Genomic DNA, 21,314 nt, shown 5'->3' with positions numbered 1-21,314 from the left:
GAGGAGGGGAGGGGGAGGGGGAGGGGCGGGTCTCGCTCACCTCCTTGATCTCCTCCTGCAGACGCTCCAGCTCTGAGTTCTGCTCATTGATGAAATTGAACTCTGCGAAGTTCCGCTCCTCCACTGGGGGCGAGTCAGGAAGGACAGCGTCCAGAGAGACAGAGACCAGCAAACAGAGAGACACAGAAAGGCAGAGAAAGAGATGTTGAGAAAGGCAACAAAGACACAGAGACAAAGAGAGACAGAGACGGAGAGATATAGGCAAAGAAATAGACACAGGGGCCAATAGAGAGAAATACAGGGCAAGGCAGAGCGACAGAAAGAGATAGCGACCGAGAGAAAGTCACAGAAATGCCGAGAGAGACACAGAGAAACAGAGAAGTGAGGGAGAGCAAACGGTAAAGGTGGGTAAAGAGAGAACATTAGACCCCGGGAGAAAGACAGCAACAGGGACACGGAGATAGGCACACAGAGGCTGAGGGTAAGATTCCCAGGGTGACCCGCAGGCCCAGGAATGAGGGAGGCGGAGGAGGGAGGGAACGGGGAAGGGGGAGACGGATGGGGGAGGCGGGAAGGCAGACACGCCAGGGAAATTGGACAGAAAGAAAAAGACGGAGATACACTCAGTGAGAACAGTGAGATGCAGACGGGTGGAGACACACAGAGAAGGAAGGGGTGAGTAGGCCCGAGACGGGGGTGGGAGAGAGACTGGGGAGAAGGGGGGGAGAGAGAGGGGCGGAGGCAGGGCGGACGGGAAGAGGCGAGTAGGGCGGAGCCTGATTCCTGGTCCCTCCAGCGCAGGTGGAGGAGTCCCCAGGGCCGAAGCGGAGGCCCTCGGTGACCGAGACAGAGCACAGTCTGCACTGGATTCCGGGGGGCTGGGCGCCGTACTCCTGCCCCCCCTCCGCCCTGCCCTTTCCATCCCCACCCCCTACCCCCAGGGACTCACACTCCAGGTACTTCTCCACCAGCAAGTCCGGGTCGCTCTCCCCGGTCAGCTGGGACAGTTTCTTCAGGGCGTCCTCGTAGCGCAGCACCAGCTTCTCCTGGGAGGTCTTCCGGAGGCCTTCGGCCACCTCCCGGGCTGGGGGGTGAGGGGGCAGTGAGGTCGGCGTCCGGGGCGGCCACCAGGATGGAGGGGCCTGGCTGGGCACGCTGGTGGGGAGGGGGCAACAACACCGCAGCCGCGCAGACCCCGCCCCTCCAGCCCCGCCCTCCGGCCGACCCCGCCCCGCGGCGAGACGTGGAGCGAGCCGCTCCGCCCCTCCCCTGGCCCGGCCTGCTGCAGGCAGAGGTGGCGGCCCCGGCCTCACCCCGTTGCTCGCGCTTCTCCACGACGGCGGGATCCGGCTGCCGATCGCTGTTCTTGAGTTTGAGGAAGCGGTGCAGCTGCTCCAAGTGCGCGATCTGCCGCTGCAAGACCTGCACCTCCGTGTCGTTCTGGGCCACCTCCTTCTCTGCCCTCTCCCGCAGCATGCCTAGCTTGGCCTTCGCCTCCTCCCTGGGAGGGGTGGGGGTTTAGACCCGGGTCGGGGAGATTGGAGGTTGGATTTGGGTTCATCCTGGGGCCCAGGGAGGGGCGGGGTCAGCCTTGGGTTGGAGGGTGAATGGGGCAGGGTCAGTCTTGAGTCACAGGGATGCGTGGGGTCATCCTGGGGTTGGGGGTGGTGGTGGATGGGGCACAGTCAGCCTGGGGTCTCAGGGATGGGACAGAATCAGGTTGCCGTTACCCTGTGATCACAAAAGGCAGAAAATTGTCTAGGTTCCTAGAGGTGGGTCAGGATGGGGTTATGGGGCAGAGTCAGGGGGCTCACTCACTGAAACTCCCCTGGCCTGCTTGGCCGAAGGTGGAGCTTTTAAGCTTTTAAACGTAGTGCAGCCCACTGTCAACTCAGAGTGCCCCAAGCCTACTTCACAGGTCACAGGATCAAAGGTCAGAGGGTCATTAGGTTGGGAGAAGAGCAGGTCAGTCGCCTCAGCTCCCTGCCCGTGGACCAATCTAGCTCCCCTTTCCACACCTTTGCCAACCTTGGTTGCCTCGACTCAGGGCACTAGCTTCTTGCTCTGTTCAAATTCCTCTGAGGCTTACTCAGGTCAGTCCTCCTTGGTGGGAGTCCTCTCCTGGCACCCACCAGCCCTAGCCCCCGGCGACCCCTCTAGCAGCCCCTCAGGGATTAGGACTCACAGTTCTTTTTGTGCCTTGGGCTTCAGGTCAACAGAAAGGCCAGGAAGAGGGAACCCAACTTCCCAAGAGCCTGGCCCTGCAGGAGATGCTCTAAAGCAGCACGCCATAAGTCCCCACAGCAGCCCATGAGGTAGATACCATTACTGTTGCCATGTCACAGTAGAGGAAACTGAGGCTCAGAGAGGGGAAGTGACCTGCCCAGGTCAGCCAGCAAGGAAGCACTGGAGACACTGGCTGGTCTGACAGAAGTGTTGGTCCTGACAGCTGCCCCCTGCCTTTAACGGAAACCACCCTATCTTTGCACCCGGCTAGGCTGCCCACTGCAGTCAGCTGGAGGATTGTTGGCAGAGGCTAGATCCTGGTGATGCAAAGACAGGCCAGCAGGCCATCACCTGTGGGACGTGGCAGAAAAGATGAGCCAGGCCAGTCAGATTCTCTCCTCAGAATCTGAATTGGGAAATGCTAAGAAGGGGACAGCGGGAAGCCGAAGCTAAAAGGGTGTATAGAGAGAAGCCACAAAAGGTCATGTTACAAAGGCCAAGTTAGGAAGAAGCCAGAGCTATGCGTGAACAGAAGCCATGAGTCAAGGCTCTGAAGGGGTCATGGAGGACCACAGGTAACAAATTACAGAATCAGCCATAAAAAGGCATGACGTACTGAGAGATGCTACAACGTGGGTGAACCTTAAAAGCACTGCACTGAGTGAAAGGAACCAGACACAAAAGGACACGTTGTATGATTCCATTTGCATGAAACAGAAAGGTAAATTTACGGAAAGGCAGATGTATAGGTAAATCGATGAGAAAGGAAGGAGACTAGTGGTTGCCAGGACGTTGGGGAAGAGGGAAAGAGAGAATAACCGCTTAATGGTTACAGGTCTCCTTTGGGGGTGATGAAAACAGAAGTGATGATTGCACAACATTACCAATGTACTAAATGCCACTGAATGGTACATTTTTAAATAGTGAATTTGGGGACTTCCCTGGTGGCGCAATGGTTAGGAATCCGCCAGCAAATGCAGGGGACACGGGTTCAAGCCCTGGTCCAGGAAGATCCCACATGCCGTGGAGCAACTAAGCCCGTGCGCCACAACTGAGCCTGTGCTCTAGAGCCCGCACGGCACAGCTACTGAAACCCGTGTGCCTAGAGCCCGTGCTCCACAGCTAGAGAAGCCACCACAGTGAGAAGCCCGGGCACCACAACGAAGAGCAGCCCCTGCTCGCCGCAACTAGAGAAAGCCCGCGCACCGCAACGAAGACCCAACGCAGCCAAAAATAAGTAAATAAATACAATTTTAAAAGGTGAATTTTATGTGCATCTTAACTCAAAGGAAGGAAGGAAGAAGGAAAGAAAGACAGAAGAAGGGAAGGAAAGGCGGAAGGAGAGAGAGGAAGAAGGAAGGAAGGGAGGGAGGGAGGAAGGACGGAAAGAAAGAAAGAAAAGAAAGGAGGAGGGCTTCCCTGGTGGCGCAGTGGTTGAGAGTCCGCCTGCCGATGCAGGGGACGTGAGTTCGTGCCCTGGTCCGGGAAGATCCCACATGCCACAAAGCGGCTGGGCCCATGAGCCATGGCCGCTGAGCCTGTGCATCCGGAGCCTGTGCTCCACAACGGGAGAGGCCACAACAGTGACAGGCCCGCGTACCGCAAAAAAAAAAGAGGAACAAAGAAAGAAAGATCACAGAAACCCTAAGGTAGATTTGGACTATAACCGATGTCATGAGGAATCATGAACCATGATAAGCAGAAGTCATGTGGTAGAAACAAGACACTGAATAGAAGGTAAGAAACCACTTGGAGCAAGAGAACAGGGCTGAAGCTCAGAAAGGAGCAGAGATGGGATAAGAGAGAGCATGGAACCCAGGAGAGCCCAGAGGCAGAGAGAGACGTCCATGAGCAGAGCAGCTGGGGCTTCTAGACGCCACACAACATGATCCTTTACCTGAAGGTGGCTTGAGAGAATCTCTGTCCCTTTCACCCAATACTGACAAATAGCAATCTAATTACAGTCATTCACTGATGCTTCCTACGACCTGGCCCCCTGCTATGTGCACTTACTTAAGTCTCTCTATTTTTTTTTTAATATTTGTTTATTTTTGCCGGTGTTGGGCCTTAGGTGCAGCACACAGGCTTCTCTCTAGCTGTGGTGCTTGGGCTTCGTTGCCCCGAGGCATGTGGGATCTTAGTTCCTCGACCAGAGATCGAACCCACATCCCCTGCATTGGGAGGCAGATTCTCAACTACTGGACCACCCGGGAAGTCCCTTAAGTCTCTTTATTTATTTATTTGGCTATATCCTGTGGCTTGTGGGATCTCAGTGCCCGGACCAGGGATTGAACCAGGGCCATGGCAGTGCAAGTGTGGAATCCTAACCATTGGACTGCCAGGGAGTTCCCCTTAAGCCTTTCTACATCCCTATGTGCTACATGCCGTTAACAGACTTGGGTTAAAGAGGTTAATTCATACACCCAAGGAGAGGGACCTTGCCCGAGAAGCTGGGAAATCAGTGGAGGTGGGAGAGAAAGGGGCACCTTATAAAAAAAAAAAAGGATGTTCTGACAATCTATTTCTTGAGTTTGGAACCTTCCCACCACTTCCTTAAGAAAATGCATGGACTGAGTCATCTAGGATGCCTCCAGGGGCCCTACCTGATGGTGTAGGCAGAGGTGGAGGAGACCATGAGGGTCCTGACCGTGTCCCGCAGGAGCTGCAACTCCTGCCAAGAGAACAAAACAGATACCACTGCTAACACCCTCATCACTGGACGGCCCTCCTTTAAGCCCCACATTTCCCCAATAAGAAGTGAGGCTCCTGGGCCTTAGAAACTTGGACCTTCCTCATTAGCGGCAATCGGTGAAAGGGATTTTAAACAGGTACCAAGTGAAAGGAAAGCCAGATTGACGAGCAGGAAGCAACAAAGACCCAACACAGCCAAAAACAAATAAATAAATAAGGACTGCAGTGAAACATCCAACCCAGAATATTCCTAAGAGTGCTGACCTAACTTTGTGGTGGGGGTCAGAAATTTGTGTGAATTTCATGATTGTGACCACGCTAATCTGTTTTCTAGTCCTATGGAAGTGCCTTTGCAGAGTTATGCGTAAAAGGGTTATTTCAGGAGAAAGACAAGAGGAAATTATATATATATATATATATATATAGTACATATACATAATGTGTATATATGTATTAATGTATATAAACATATACACACATACATATACATATATAATGTGTGTGTACATTAATGTAATACGTCCATACTATATATGTGTGTATAAATACATGCGTATGTGTGCACCGGCACACACACGACACACAAACACATACACTTTTGTAACAAGAAACCTAGGATGGATAACCAGAAACTATGGGGGCTGAATGGGAACGAAGTGGAAGAGATGGTGAGGAAATGATGTTTCTGTGGCTTACCTTTTGGCATAGTTTTGATTTGGGAACCCCTGTCGACGGTTTACATATTCATAAAGAAAATTAAATCAACAAGGATAGGGGAGAGAACTAAAACCAAATACAAACAGAGGCAAGTGAACCTAACTGTATTTCAAACAAAGAACAGAACCACAAAGAAGACCAAAACAATAGGAACTAATCCCAGTGACTTCTGAATACAATAACGTGAGATAGATAAATAGATAGATAGATACCCATGCCCTCAGAGAACAAAACGATCTGCAAACAAATCTTGAACGCTCGGGTTCAGGGGGTGTTAGTACAGCTATAGCAATTCTGAACCTCTCTTATGTGTTTTGTAGGACTGAACAAGTGAGTACGTATATAAACGCTGTTGGGAGCCAAGGTTCCCGCTGTGGGGAAGAAAAAGATAAAATAGGGAAGGTTCAGGAATAACCCAGGGGTGATGGATTGGAATGAGAGGCACCGACATGAACTCACAATTTTAAAATATGTGCGTGTGTTTCCTAGCTCCAGAGAAAGGGTCCCAAGGCAGGGACACCCCAGTAGCAGTGAGGACTCCTAGTGCCTGTAATTTGGTTTCTCGGCACCAAGAGAAGAAGAAGCAGGACTCCCCGCTAGGAAGAATCAAGACTCCATGGAGAAATGCTAACTTGAGAGTTAAGGCTGATCAAGTACGAGCAAATCTGGACTATCTTCCTGTACCAGAAAGTAAGGAAGTTTTCAAAAAAAAAAAACAAAACAGATGGGCTTGTCAGAAGGACAGAGAAGCCAGCTTGAGGGGGCTCCCACCAGCCGAATCTGAGACAATGTGAACATCGTGGTGAGCACTATGGATTATAACCCAGAGAATAAAGTAAGAATACATGAATGCTTCCTGATAACCCATAAATATACTTAAGAAGTTCTTCCTTAAGTAAAATGCCATCTTATCAATGAAGAAGAAATGAGAGAGAAGAATCACCATTTGGTAGCCATTACAATAATAATGATTCAGGCAAAAGTCATTAAGGGATGCTAGAACAATTGCGTGAAAATGTATTAGGTAACAGGATATTTACGTGGTCTCAAAGAACCTCCCCGGACTCAGTCATTACAAAGAGGAAAACTCTATATTGGAGAAACCTGGCTGACCAAGGTCAACGTTACTAGTTATGGGACAAACTTACATTATGTGCCTACTGACATAATGCCTGCAAACGACACAATACCACCTGTGTGATAGTCCACCAAAAATGCACAACTTGAATCTAATCGTGGAGAGAGATCAGATCAATCCACATTGAGGGACGTCACACAGCACAACTGGCCTGGATGCTTCCAAAATGTCAAAGTCATGGAGACAAAGAAGGGCCGAGGGGGACTTCCCTAGTGGCGCAGTGGTTAGGAATCCACCTGCCAATGCAGGGGACACGGGTTTGATCTCTGGTCTGGGAAGATCCCACACGCCGCGGAGCGACTAAGCCAGCAAGCCACAACTACTGGGCCTGTGCTCTAGAGCCCACGAGCCACAACTACTGAGCCCGTGTGCCACACCTACTGAAGACTGCGTGCCTAGAGCCCATGCTCCACAACAAGAGAAGCCATCACAATGAGAAGCCTTCATGCTTCAACGAAGACCCAACGCAGCCAAAAAAAAAAAAAGAAGAAGGGCCGAGGGACTGTTCCAGATGAATGAGGCCAGGACAACCAAATGCAATGTGGGATCCTGGCCCAGAGCCTGGAGCAAGATAATTAAATTAGCTATAAAGGACATTGTTGGAACAATCATGAACTTTAAATATGGACTGCTTAGAATTGTAACGATGTTCAGTGCCCTTGGGTAAGGGCACTTTGTTTGTATAAGAAAATGGTCTTGTGCTTAGGAAATACACACTGAAGTTCTTAGGACCATAATGCCTGCATCGTACTCTCAAATAGTTCGGCAGTTGTGATAATAAATTATTTTCAGGGAAACTAATTACACACACACGGAGACAGACAGAGAGTAAATTTGGCAAATTATCAATCTTGGTGAAGGATATATAGTTCTTTGTACTATTCCTGCACCTTTTCTGCAAATTTGAAATTATTTCAAAGGAAAACTTAAAGAAAGAGAGAGGGAGAGAATAAAGGAAGGAAGGGAGGTGAAAGGAGGGAGGGAGGATTCTTCAAAGGACTTCAAAGGTTATTGAGAAACCCATGGAATGTAAATGGTCCTGCCTGCGCCTTGGTGGCCCTGGGTGATAACACTCAAAGTGCCATCTCTGCTTTCTGCAAATCTCAGTGAGGCTGCTTTCTTTGCTGGGGGTAGCCCGGAACATTCTCAGGTGTCCATTCCCTCCGGACTAAAGTATACCTATGGCTCCGGGCGATTCCGTACTTGAGGCCCGAGTGTTGGAGAAAGTAGGGTGACTCTTGCATCCTCCCCTGCACTCCAGCTGGGCCAAGGGGTCCTGGGCTTCAGGGCCACTGACCTTCTGCAGCTTGCGGTCCACATTCAGATAGCGGTTCCTCTCGATCTGCAGGAGATCCAGCTCCTCCCGCAAGGTTGCATTCCGAACCAGCTGGTTGTCAAAGCGACAGGTGACCTGGAATGGGGGTCGTGGTGTGGGAGAGGATGCCAAGAGTCTGTCTGAGGCCTGGCCTGCCTCCCTCTTCCATTCTCAGCCGAGAAGGGGGCACTTGTCAGGTAGGGGGCCCATTCCCAATTTGGGGGCTCTGAGAGCATCGCCACCCCCCCCCAAGACCCAAGGACCAGTCTCCTTTCCTGGGAGACCCTCCATCCCTCCAGGATCTTGTCTCCTAACCCCACTTAGGGAACCCACTATTTTAGGCCACTCTGCATCCAGGAATCTGGTCCACCGTTTCTAAAACTTGACTCCCATGCTCAGTTCTTCCCCCAAGAGTTCAGGTCGGGAGACAGCCAAGAGGCTGACCCTCACCCTGTCCAACTGGTCTTCAAGGATCTTAATCCTTCGCTGGCTCTTGACCTTCTGATCCAGGATGCATCCCGAGGCCTTGACATCCTTCCCATGGGCAAAGATCCGGCTCTCCCATTCCTGGATCTGGAAGAAAGAACATGGTGCCTATTTGTTGACTGAATGCGGGAGAGATTGAGGGAATGAGGGAGATGAGAGGGAGGGTGAGTGACTGAGCGTGGTTGACATCTGCGGTCCTTGTGGCCCCAGCCGTCTGCTGTACCCCTCTTCTGAGGTGAGTACCCAACCTTCCACGTGGATCTGACTTCCAACCATAACGAGCCGCCCTGCCGGCCACATGACCCAGGTCCAAACAATCCATTTAGAGATGGACGTGTGACCCAAGCTGAGCCAGCCTGAATCCTTTCCTGATATTTTGGGAGAAATGTGTGATCTGGATGGATGCGACGCCACACACAGTAGACAAAGTGGAGACAAGAGCCTTAGAATGAGACAGGCTGGGACCTGGGACCCTTTGCTGCAGTGCCTGCACCTGGACAAATGTCTCCTCGGGCAACAAAATACAAAGGAACTATAAGGGACTAAAAATAACTGCGTGCATGTGCAGTTAGGGCAAATTCTGGACAAGAATGTACAAAAAGACCAAAAAAACCCAGCTGCCACTTCTGAAGAGTCAGGACCAAAAAAAGGGGTTCGGGAGCAAAAGCAAGGTCCTACGTGTGCCCCCTGCAGTACACCACCAGAGGGGTGGGCAAGACACCTAAGCCACTCCTCTGGCCCAACCCGTGGACACACCCCTACTGTCACCCCATAGAAGGGACAAGCTCGCCCCACCTCTGGGAGCAAGCAAGGGAACCTGTTACTTGTTTTCGCTCCCTGCTGCTGCAGCAGGGGCCCCAGTAAAGGCCTGTCTGAATTTCTTGTCTGGCCTCTAACCAATTTCTTTTTTTTTTATTTTATTTTTTTGCGGTACGCGGGCCTCTCACCGTTGTGGCTTCTCCCGTTGCGGAGCACAGGCTCCAGACGCGCAGGCTCAGCGGCCATGGCTCACGGGCCCAGCCGCTCCGCGCACGTGGGATCTTCCCGGACCGGGGCACGAACCCACGTCCCCTGCATCGGCAGGCGGACTCTCAACCACTGTGCCACCAGGGAAGCCCAATCAATTTCTATTGACTGGGGAAGGCCAAGAATCCCGGTCTATACCAAGAGGAGGGGAAGATAAGCCCTGATGCCTGAAACCAACTTCCAACCTGCCCTTCTCATTCCCGTATTCATCTTGACTTGTTTGGGGTATGCTGTCTTCCCAACTAAATTGGAAACTCCACGAGGGCGGATTTTTAGCTTTTCTGTGCTTGACACAGAGTTGGCATGCAACAAAACATGCAGACTAAATGAATACATGAATCGCTTGATACTGTGTTTCCCGATTTGTGCAGCCCTCAGTTGAACTGAGTCCCCTGTAAATCTGTATGTTGAAGTGCTAATCCCCAGAACCTCAGAATGTGACCTTATTTGGAGACAGGGTTTTTACAGAAGTAATCAAGTTAAAATGAGGTCACTGGGTTGGGCCCTAATTCTACACGACTGGCATCTTTATAAAAAAGGGGAAATTTGCACAGACATGCCAACAGGGAGAATGCCAGATGAAGGTGAAGGCAGATGTGGAATCTTAAAACTATAACAAACTAGTGAAAATAACAAAAAGAAGCAGACTCACAGATACAGAGAACAAACTAGTGGTCACCAGTGCAGGGGGAGAGGTAATATAGGGGTGGGGAGTGGGGGGTACAAAGGACTGGGTGTGAAATAGGCTAAAAGGATGTATTGTACAACACGGGGGATATAGCCAATATTTTGTAATAACTGCAAATTGAGTATAACCTTTAAAATTGTATTACAACATTTTTTAAAAGAAAAAAAGATGAACGCAGAGATTGGAATGATGCTTCTACACACAAAGGAATGCCAAAGATTGCCAGCAAACCACCAGAAGCTAGGCAAGATGCACAGAACAGATTCTCACAGCCCTTAAAAGGAACCAACACTGCAGACATCATGATTTTGGACTTCTGGCCTCCAGAACTGTGTGACAATAAATTTCTGTAGTATAAGCCACGCAAAGAAACAAATACATGCGCCAAGGCACCCCAGAGCATTGCGGCAAAGTCAAAGGGGCAACCACGGGGATATTTTAAAATTTGAGGGAGACACATTGACATTGGTCAGACACCACATGAACCTGGAGCTCAAGGTAGTTCCCAGGTTCAACATGAGACGGTGCTACATTCCTTTTGATGACATCCCATCTTTCTTTGTTGTTGTTTTGTTTTTTGGGTTTTTTTTTAACCACGCCACATAGCATATGGGATTTTAGTTCCCCAACCAAGGATTGAACCAGTGTCCCTTGCAGTGGAGGCGCAGAGTTATAACCACTGGACCACCAGGGAAGTCCAATGTCACATCTTTCTTTCTTTTTTTTTTTTTTTAATATTTATTTAGGCTGCCCCGGGTCAGTTTCAGCATGCGGGATCTTCACTGTGGTATGTTTCTAGTTGCGAGATGCGGACTCTTAGTTGCAGCATGCGTTGTGGGATCTAGTTCCCCCACCAGGGATCGAACCCAGCCCCCCTGCATTGGGAGTGCAGAGTCTTACCCACTGAACCACTAGGGAAGTCCAATGTCACATCTTTCTGAAACTGAGTTTTTAGCAGTTGCTGTGATAAAAATCAAATACCCCAAAACGGTACCATTGGGGGAAACTAAGCAAAGCGTACAAGGACTCTCTCTGTATTATTTCTTCAAACCACAGGTGAACCTACAATTACCCCAGTAAAATTTTCAATTAAAAAAAAAAGCAAGTACTGCACAGAAATCAGGGTGGAATGAGAGTGGTGAGTCCACTCTGACTCCAAGATCTGAAAAGTTGCAAAGTGGCCAATAGGCACAAACGTGCCACAGGTAATTGAGGGTTTTAAAAACGAAACACAATTTTTTTCAATTTATGTATATTTTTTTTCCAAATGGTTTCTAGGTTGTTAGGATGCAAACATTTATTGGGTTGTTTGGTCCAAACTGCTATAATAGAGCTGTTAGCAGTGCAAAACTGGGGCCCCCTTGGACAGCTCTTGAGAGCTGATGGTTACATTTTCAGGAATTACATGAGTTAAATTGTTGGTAGTTTGAAATTGACCATTATATTAGTTTTCCATTTCTGCAGAAAAATTACAGTCGCCCTTCAGTATCCACAGGGGATTAGTTCCAGGACTCCCCTCAGATACCAAAATCCAAAGATACTCAAGTCCCTTATATAAAATGGCATAGTATTTGCACATAACCTACGCACAACCTCCTGTATACTTTAAATCATGGCTAGATTACTTATAATACCTAATACAATGTAAATATTATGTAAGTAGTTGTAAATACAGTGTAACTGCTATGTAAATAGTTGCTGGCCCCCAAAATTCAAGTTTAACCTTTTGGAAATTTCTGGAATTTCTTTTTTTAAAAAATATTTCCCATCCTTGGTTTGTTGAATCCACATATACAGAACCCGTAGATATGGAGGGCCAACTGTACCACAAACCCTGTGGCTTAAAACAACACCCATTTATTATCTTGAAGTTTCCACGGGTCAGGAACGTGACACAGCTCAACTGGAACCTCTGCTCAGGACTCACAAAGCTGCAATCAAGGGGTCACCAGGGCCACGGTCTCATCCAGGACTCATCACGTGGTTGATGGCAGAATTCAGCTCCTTGTAGTTGCAGGACTGAGGCTCTCAGCTCCTAGGAGCCCCCAGAAGTTTCCTGCCATGTGGCCCTCTCCACAGCATGGCAGCTTCTTCAGTCTACTATGGTGCAGTATTAAATAGCATAACCGGGCTTCCCTGGTGGTGCAGTGGTTAAGAATCTGCCTGCCAGTGCAGGGGACACAGGTTCGAGCCCGGGTCCAGGAAGATCCCACATGCCGCGGAACAACTAAACCCGTGCACCACAACTACTGAGCCTGCGCTCTAGAGCCCGTGAGCCACAACTACTGAGCCCGCGTGCCACACCTACTGATGCCCACACGCCTAGAGCCCGTGCTCCGCAACGAGAAGCCCCTGCAGTGAGAAGCCTGCGGACCGCAACAAAGAGTAGCTCCCGCTCGCCGCAACTAGAGAAAGCCCGTGTGCAGCAACAAGACCCAACACAGCCAAAAAATTATAAATAAATAAATAGCATAACCTCATCAAGGGAGGGACAACCCATCACCTGTGCCAAATTCTGCCGTCACAAGTTCTGCTGCCACTGAAGGGGAGGGGATTCTATAAGGGTGTGACTCACTGGGGGTCATGATAGGGTATGTTCACCTCAGCCTAGATGAGAACGTTGATGTTATGAAAATCAGAAAATGCTCATTGTAAATCAACTATACTCTAATATAAAATTTTTTTTAAAAAAAAATGCTACATATCAGGGTGCTTTCCCCCGCTAATTGCTGGTTTCCCAGCACACCCCTGTTAGATGTTTCTTTGGGGGCTAAAAAATTTACTAAGAAATTAAGGGCTCCAGGAACAAAGAAAGTTTAGGTGAGATAGGCTGGGACCCGGGACCCTTTACTGGAGTGCTTGTACTTGGACCTGGACAAACGTCTCCTCCAGCAACAGAATACAAAGAAACTATAAGAGACTAAAAATAACTGCATGCACGTGCAATCAGTGGGGCAATTATGAACAATAAGACAAAAAATGGCCACAAACCAACTGCCACTTCTGAGGTGCTGGGAGCAAAAGCAGGGTACAGCTCTTGATGCCCGCACACAGCACCATCAAGGGGGTGGGCAGACCGCCTAAGCTTCGCCTCCTGCCCAACCTACCCATTCACCCTACCCTCACCCCATTTAAGGAACAAGTTCACCCCACGCTTTGGGGAGCAAGCAAGGGAACCTGTTACTTGTTTTCGCTCCCTCATCCCAGACCAGAATTCCTGGTCTGGCCTCTTATCAATTTCTATCGATTAAAGGGTCCAGTCTTGGGAATTCCCTGGCGGTCCAGTGGTTAGGACTCGGTACTTTCACTGCCGTGGCCTGGGTTCAATCTTTGGTTGGGGAACTAAGATCCCGCAAGCTGCGTGGCACAGCTTAAACAAAAAAGCAAACAGATAATATGCAGTTTAAAAAATAAATAAATAAAAAATGAAGATTCCAATATTTGGCCACTGAAAAAGCTTGTGCAGTGTTGGGGGAAAAAAAAGAGTCCAAGGATCCGAGTCAATAACATAGGTAGTTCAAGAAATTCTTCCCAAGATTAGAAAACACTCTCCTTCAATTTTTAAAAGTATTCAAATTTTGCTCTTTACATTTAAGTACCTAATCTAACTAGACTTGATGTTTTCAGATGATGTGAGGTAGGAAATTTTTTCTCAGCTTTGTTGAGGTATAAATGACACACAATAAAGCTGCACATATTTAAAGCAGACAATTTGGTAAGTTTGACATAATCGAAGGAGTGAACATACCAATCACCCCCAAAGTTTCCTCTTTGTCATTCCCCCTGCCACTTCCTTCCTGCAGCTCCCCACTCCCATGCAGTAACCCAGTTAGGCCAGTTTGCATTTTATAGAGTTTTATTTTATTTTTTTAACTTTTATTTTTTTATTTTTTTGCGGTATGCGGGCCTCTCACTGTTGTAGCTTCTCCCGTTGCAGAGCACAGGCTCCGGACGCACAGGCTCAGCGGCCATGGCTCACGGGCCTAGCCGCTCCGCGGCATGTGGGATCTTCCCGGACTGGGGCACGAACCCGTTGTCCCCTGCATCGGCAGGCGGACTCTCAACCACTGAGCCACCAGGGAAGCCCTCTAGAGTTTTAGCTTAATGGGATCACATAGTATATACTCTTTTTTTGAGGGGAGGAGTTTAGCTTCTTTCACTCATAACAATTATTTTGAGATTCATCTAAGTCTTTGGGTATATCAATAGCCCATTCCTTTTTTTTTCTTTAAATTTATTTTATTTATTTATTTTTGGCTGCGTTGGGTCTCCGTTGCTGCACACGGGCTTTCTCTAGTTGTGGCGAGCAAGGGCTACTCTTTGTTGAGGTGCACGGGTTTCTCATTGCGGTGGCTTCTCTTGCTGTGGAGCACGGGCTCTAGGCGCGCGGACTTCAGTAGTTGTGGCACGTGGGCTCAGCAGTTGTGGCTCATGGGCTCTAGAATTCAGGCCCAGTAGTTGTGGTGCACGGGCTTAGTTGCTCCGCAGCATGTGAGATCTTCCCGGACCAGGGCTCAAACCCGTGTCCCCTGTCCTGGCAGGCGGATTCTTAACCACTACACCACCAGGGAAGCCCTACCCTAGCCCATTCCTTTTGACTGCTGAGTTGTATTCCACTGTATGGATGTACCACAATTTGTTTATCCATTCACCTGTTGGTGGACATTTGGGTTGTTTCTGTTTTGAATTTTACCAATAAAACTGTTATGAACATTCACGTACAAGTTGCTGTAGGAACATGTGCTTTCTTTTTCCTAGGGTAAATACTTAGGAGCGGAAATGGCTGAATCATACGTTTAGTGGACGTTTGATTCTTTAAAAACTGCCAAACTATTTTCCAAAGTGGTTGTCCCATTTACATTCCCACCAGCAGGGTGTGAACGTTCCAGTTTCTCCACATCCTCACCAACAGTTGGTAAGGTCAGTCTTTTAAATTTTAGCCATTCTAATAAGTGTGTAGAAGTAGCTTGTGATTTTAATTTGCATTCCCCTAATGACTAATATTTCTACGTGCTTGCTTCCACGTTATATATATTTGGTGAAGTGTGTGTTCAAGTCTTTTTGCCCATTTTTCCTATTAGGTCGTCTGTTTTCTTATTGAGTTTAAAAGTACTTAATATATTCTGGATATAAGTTCTTTGTCAGGTACAGGCTTTGCAAATATTTTCTCCCCATGTAGGACTTGTCTTTTCATTCTCTGAACAGACCCTTTTAAGGAGGAGAAGTTTAAAAATTTTATGAAATCCAATTTATCAGTTTTTCCTTTTATGGATCATGCTTTTGGTGTTGCATCTAAGAAATCTTTGCCTAACCCAAGCTCACAAAGATTTTCTCCTACACTTCTTTCTAGAAGTTTTATAGTTTTAGGTTTTACATTTACGTCTATGATGGGTAACATCTTTTTTTCCTTAAAAAATGTTATTGTACACAGAAAAGTGCATAGATCACATATGTACAGTTTATTATATATTTTAAAAGTGAACATCCTTGAACCACCACCCAGGTCAAGAACTAGAATACTGACAGCACTGCAATCTAATCATTACCATCTTCCCCTCCACAGAGGTACCACTCTCCTGTCTGTGTTAGTTTCCACTGCTGCTGTAACAAAATACCACAAATTTACTGCCTTAAAACAAAACAAATTTATTATCTTACAGTTCTGGAGATCAGAAGTTGGAAATCAGTCTTACTGGGTTAAAAATCAAGGCGTCAGCTGGGCTGTATTTCTCCTGAAGGTTCCAGTGGAGAATTCATTCCTTGCCTTTTCCAGTTTCTAGAGGTTGGATTCCTTGGCTTACGGCCACTCCAACCTCTGCTTCTGTTGTTACATCTCCTCTCTCCATAATCACATCGTCTCCTCTGACCCTGACCTTCCTGTCTCTCTCTTATAAGGACCCTTGTGAGTAAATTGGGCCCATTCAGATAATCCAGCATAACCTACCCAACTCAAAATCTGCAGTCGTCACGGGGTCCAGAGATGATGACATGGACATCTTCGGGGAGTCATTAATCTGTTTGCCCTACTTCCTTAAGTGAAATTCTTTATAGTTTTATCACCCAGGTATAAACCCCCTAAACAAAAGTTTGGCTTGGCCAGGTTTTGAATTTTATGTAAATGAAATAATGCTGTCTATTTTATGCCTTGCTTCCTTCAAATGTTTGTGAGATTCATCCACAAACATTTAATTGTAATTTTTTATTGTTGTATACTATGTCATTATAAGAATATACTACATGGGACTTCCATGGTGGTCCAGTGGTAGGACTCCGGGCTCCTAATGCGGGAGCCCAGGTTTGATCCCTGGTGAGGGAACTAGATCCCGCATGCATGCCGCAACTAAGAGTCCGCATGCCACGACTAAGAGTCTGAATGCTGCAACTAAGAAGTCCGCACGCCACAACTAAAAAAAGATCCTGCATGCTGCAACTAAGACCCGGCTCAGCGAAAATATTTTTCAAAAAGAGAATATACTACAATTTATTTATTCATTCAAATATTCATGAACATTTGGGTTATTTCCAATTTGGAGCTAGATGATATGAATAATGCATCTATCAACATTGTTTTCATGAGTCCTGGTTCCAGGGTATAGACTCAGAAGTGGAATTGTTGGGTGGGAGGATGGGTTACTGACAAATCTAAACCATTTTCTACTGGGAAATGACTTTGGTTTACTTCCTTCTAACACCGTTTCCATGGAAACATACTGGGCTAATGTAAATACGGAACGCCAGCTGTGTTCCCAGGCAACAATGCTGATTACAAAAATGGCCCCTGATTGGTGAACGATATCAGATTGGAAGGATTATGAGTGGACTCAGAGACCCCAAAGGCCTACATGACCAGGACTGAATAGAAAACTGGTTTCTCTGTGGGGTGTTTCTTACAATGGAATACGTTCCTTGTGGGGTCTTAGAAGCTGCCCTGATGATCTGTTACAAGAGGTGGCTCATGTTGTATATAAAACTTCCCTATGCCAGGGCGAGCAACACCCACCCGTACAGTATCATCCAACTGAACATGCTGAGAAGCAGCCCCTGGACGCTCAAGGAAGATGTACTGGATGCTGTTGTGCAAAGATGCTGTTGTTTCTTGTCCTCTTTCCTTCTACAGAGTTAAGTGAACCTGGTGCCAAGTGACAGCCTATTGGATCCTGTGAGTGTGATGGTCAGGTAGAGCCCAAGACTGCTTCTGGTGACCGTCCATGTGGAGTAGATGCAACCCCAGATCGCAGGGTATGTCTCTCTTCAAATTTAATAGATAATGGGGGGAAAAAACCTTTTCAGGATACTCATGACAATTTAGACTCCCACCAACTGGTGGGGTCTTAGCAACCAACACTTCATAAGGGTTCTCACCGTTCCTTCTTTCCCCAGCACTTGGTATTTTTGGACACTAATTTTTGAAAATCTGGTGAGTGTGTAATGATACCTCCTTATGGCTTTCATTTGCCTTTCTCTGAATACTGATGAGTAATAATTCTTCCATTCATTGGACATCTGAATTTCTTACTTGGTGATGTGCCCACTCAAGTCCTTCGACTGTTTTTATTTCTTTAATTTTTTTATTTTTTAAATTAATTAATTTATTTTTGGCTGCATTGGGTCTTTGTTGCTGTACTTTCTCTAGTTGCAGTGAGCGGGGGTTACTCTTCGTTGAAGAGCACAGGCTCTAGGTGGGTGGGCTTCAGTAGCTGTGGCACGCGGGCTTCAGTAGTTGTGGCTCGCAAGCTTAGTTGCTCTGCAGCATGTGGGATCTTCCTGGACCAGGGCTCAAACCCGCGTCCCCTGCATTGGTAGGAGGATTCTTAACCACTGTGCCACCTGGGAAGCCTTCCTTTGACTGTTTTTAAATTGAGCTGACTCTTTAATGATTTGTAAGAGATCCTTATATGTCCTTGACGCTAGGTTCTTTGTCAGCTATGTCTTACAAATAACCTTCAGTACTGTGACTTAGTTTGCACGCTCTATGGTTCTTTTGGTGAACAGGAGTTACTAATTTTAAAGTCATGGAATGTATCAATCTTTTCCTTTAAAAGTAGAGATTTCTGTACCTTAAGAAATGTTCTGCACTTTCACACATTTAGACCTTTGATCCATCTGGAATTAGTTTTGGGGACAGTGAGAGGTAAGTGTCTGGTTTCATCTTACAGTATGGATATCCAATTTTCACAGCACCATTATTAGAATCCTCCTTTTCCCATTTCTTGAAGTCAAATATCAAGTGTCCACATATGCATAGGTCTCAGCCCAGTCTCTCTATTCTGTCCCATTATCCCACTTGATTAGCCCTGCATCAATTATAAGAGATTTATTTATTTATGTCGCATCATGCGGCATGTGGGATCTTAGTCCGCCAACCAGGGATCGAACCCGTGCCCCCTGCATTGGGAGCATGGAGTCTTAATCACTGGACCGCCAGGGAAGTCCCATAAGACCTTTTTAATAAATCTTGATAATTGATAGAGCAAATCCTTCCACATTGTTCTTCTTTTAAGTAAATTTTAGTCATCTTGTCCATTGCACTTCTCTATAAACCTTAGAATCTCTTTATCAATTCCATCCATTAAAAATAAAAACTTTTAGGGCTTCCCTGGTGGCGCTAGTGGTTGAGAGTCCGCCTGCCGATGCAGGGGACAACGGGTTCGTGCCCCGGTGCGGGAAGATCCCACATGCCGCGGAGCGGCTGGGCCCGTGAGCCATGGCCGCTGAGCCTGCGCGTCCGGAGCCTGTGCTCCGCAACGGGAGAGGCCACAACAGTGAGAGGCCCGTGTACCGCAAGAAGAAAAATAATAAATAAATAAATAAAATAAATAAAAACTTTTAGTGTTTTGTAGAGATTACATTGATTCTATAAATCAATTTGGAGATCTGACATTTTACAACACTAACTCTTCCAATCCATGAATATGGTATATTTCTACATTAAATTCTTCTTCAATATCCCTCAATAAACTTTTACAATTTACTCTATCGAGGTCTTGCACACTTTTGTTAGATGCCTTCCTAGGTACTTCTTTTGACTATTATAAATTTGTCTTTTCTTCTTCTATTTTCTAATAGCTATTGCTAACACATGGAAATATTAATTTTGTATCCAGCCACATTGTTAAAATACCTTGTTAAGAATACCTTGTTAAAATACATTGTTAAAATACCTTGTCTCTTAGTACGTTGAAGTTACAATGACACAATCTGACTTCCAATGTTTCTTTTGAGAAATCAGTTGTCGGTCTAACTGTGGCTCCTTTGAAAGTAATGCCTTTTAAAAGTTTTCTGGCTGCTTGTATATTTTGGAAATTTCCGTATGTCCTGCATAAGCATGGCTTTTTTGTTCATCCTGTTTTGGACTCTAAGGCATCCTTGAATCTGTGGATTCACTCTTTCATTGTTTCTGGAAAGTTCTCAGAAATTATCCTGTCACACATTACCTCTGTCCCGTTCTCTTTCTGTTCTTCTGAAACTTTTATTAGACAACTGTTAAACCTTCTCACTAGATCTGCAATTGTCTTGACCACCCTTCCACGTTTCTCATCTTTTTGTCTCTCTGTGCAAGATTCTGGGTGATTTCTTTGGAACAAATTCTTTCTTCAGTTTTTTGGGGGTTTTTTTTGGCTGCGTTGGGTCTTCGTTGCTGCGCACAGAGTTTCTTTAGTTGTAGCGAGTGGGGGCTACTCTTCGTTGCGGTGCGCGGGCTTCTCATTGCAGTGGCTGCTCTTGCTGCAGAGCATGGGCTCTAGTGTGCGGGCTTCAATAGTTGCAGCATGCATGCTCAGTAGTCGTGGCGCACGGGCTTAGCTGCTCTGTGGCATGTGGGATCTTCCCAGACCAGGGCTTGAACCCAAGTCCCCTGCATTGGCAGGAGGATTCCTTTTTTTTTTTTTTTGCGGTACACAGGCCTCTCACTGTTGTGGCCTCTCCCGTTGCAGAGCACAGGCTCCGGACGCGCAGGCTCAGCGGCCATGGCTCACGGGCCCAGCCGCTCCGCGGTATATGGGATCCTCCCGGACCGGGGCACGAACCCGTGTCCCCTGCATCGGCAGGCAGACTCTCAACCACTGCACCACCAGGGAAGTCCCTTTCTTTGGCTTTTATTTGACTTATTGTCTATCTCCCCAGTAGAATGTAAACCACATGAGAGCAGACTCCTGTCTGTTTTGTTGACTACTGTGTCTTCAACACCTAGAACAGTACCTGGCACTTAGTAGGCACTCAACAAATATTTGTTGAATGAATGACTATCACCAGACAACTACATCCTTTCTTGAACTCATGAGGAACTTTACAGAGCTATATTCAGAGGATCCACCTGACCTACAGTTCTCCATAATCAAGTTTCTTAGGGCAAAGGAATCCATGGAGTCAAGATAATAAGATCATCCCGGTTGGACCTGTCTCTGGTGAGTTCCCATGAAAGACTAAGGAAAGCCAGCTCCGGCAGCCAACACACTACACACATGTACTACCATGAAACAGCCAAAATTTTGAGGTGTGTAAATCAGACAGAATTCAGCTTCCAAAAGGCAGCTCAGGGTGATACTGAGAGCTGGACAAACGGACTGATTGAAAGTCAAATGTAATAAAACTACAGAACATGTAGTAGACAGAAAAATGCCCCTCACCCTCCTGCCCAGATGTCCACATCTAAATCCCTGGACCTTGTGAATATGTCACTTGAAGTGGCAAAAAGGACTGTATCTGTGTGTTTATGAACTGTGTCACAATGAGTTGTGGTCCTAAAAACTGAAAAGAACACTGGCCTAGAAAAGTCACATTGTTTGCAGGGCCAAATAACAAGGTCTTGAAGCAAATAGGAAAAATCTGTCTAGGGAATTCCCTGGTGGTCCAGTGGTTAGGACTCCGTGCTTCCACTGCAGGGGGCACGGGTTCGATCTCCGGTCAGGGAACTAAGGTCCCGCATGCCACACGGCACAGCCAGGAAAAAAAAAAAAAATCTGTCTAGACTCTGCTGAGTTACCCACATCCTCTTTTTGCAGATGAAGAAACTACAGCCCAGAGAGGTG

The 21,314-nt window shown here is 47.1% G+C and overlaps 1 protein-coding gene across 8 annotated transcripts in view; it reads right to left on the bottom strand.

Annotated features, from left to right (window-relative positions):
• Positions 1–21,314, bottom strand: part of ODAD1 (outer dynein arm docking complex subunit 1) — a 32,625-nt gene that overhangs the window by 3,952 nt on the left and 7,359 nt on the right. For all 8 annotated transcript variants that reach the window (XM_024768451.1, XM_024768457.1, XM_024768450.1 and 5 more), the window contains 6 exons: positions 8,538–8,660; positions 8,070–8,183; positions 4,830–4,897; positions 1,314–1,501; positions 950–1,084; positions 41–123 (listed from right to left, as the gene is read on the bottom strand). In XM_024768451.1, coding sequence (XP_024624219.1) covers positions 41–123; positions 950–1,084; positions 1,314–1,501; positions 4,830–4,897; positions 8,070–8,183; positions 8,538–8,660 — 711 coding nt within the window. The remainder of the gene's footprint in view (positions 1–40; positions 124–949; positions 1,085–1,313; positions 1,502–4,829; positions 4,898–8,069; positions 8,184–8,537; positions 8,661–21,314) is intronic.

Source organism: Neophocaena asiaeorientalis, unplaced genomic scaffold, assembly GCF_003031525.2.
Source record: "Neophocaena asiaeorientalis asiaeorientalis breed wild unplaced genomic scaffold, Neophocaena_asiaeorientalis_V1.1 scaffold629, whole genome shotgun sequence".
Classification (NCBI taxonomy): Eukaryota; Metazoa; Chordata; class Mammalia; order Artiodactyla; family Phocoenidae; genus Neophocaena; species Neophocaena asiaeorientalis.
Note: the sequence above shows the minus strand (reverse complement) of the source record. Positions and strands in the feature narration are given on the sequence as shown.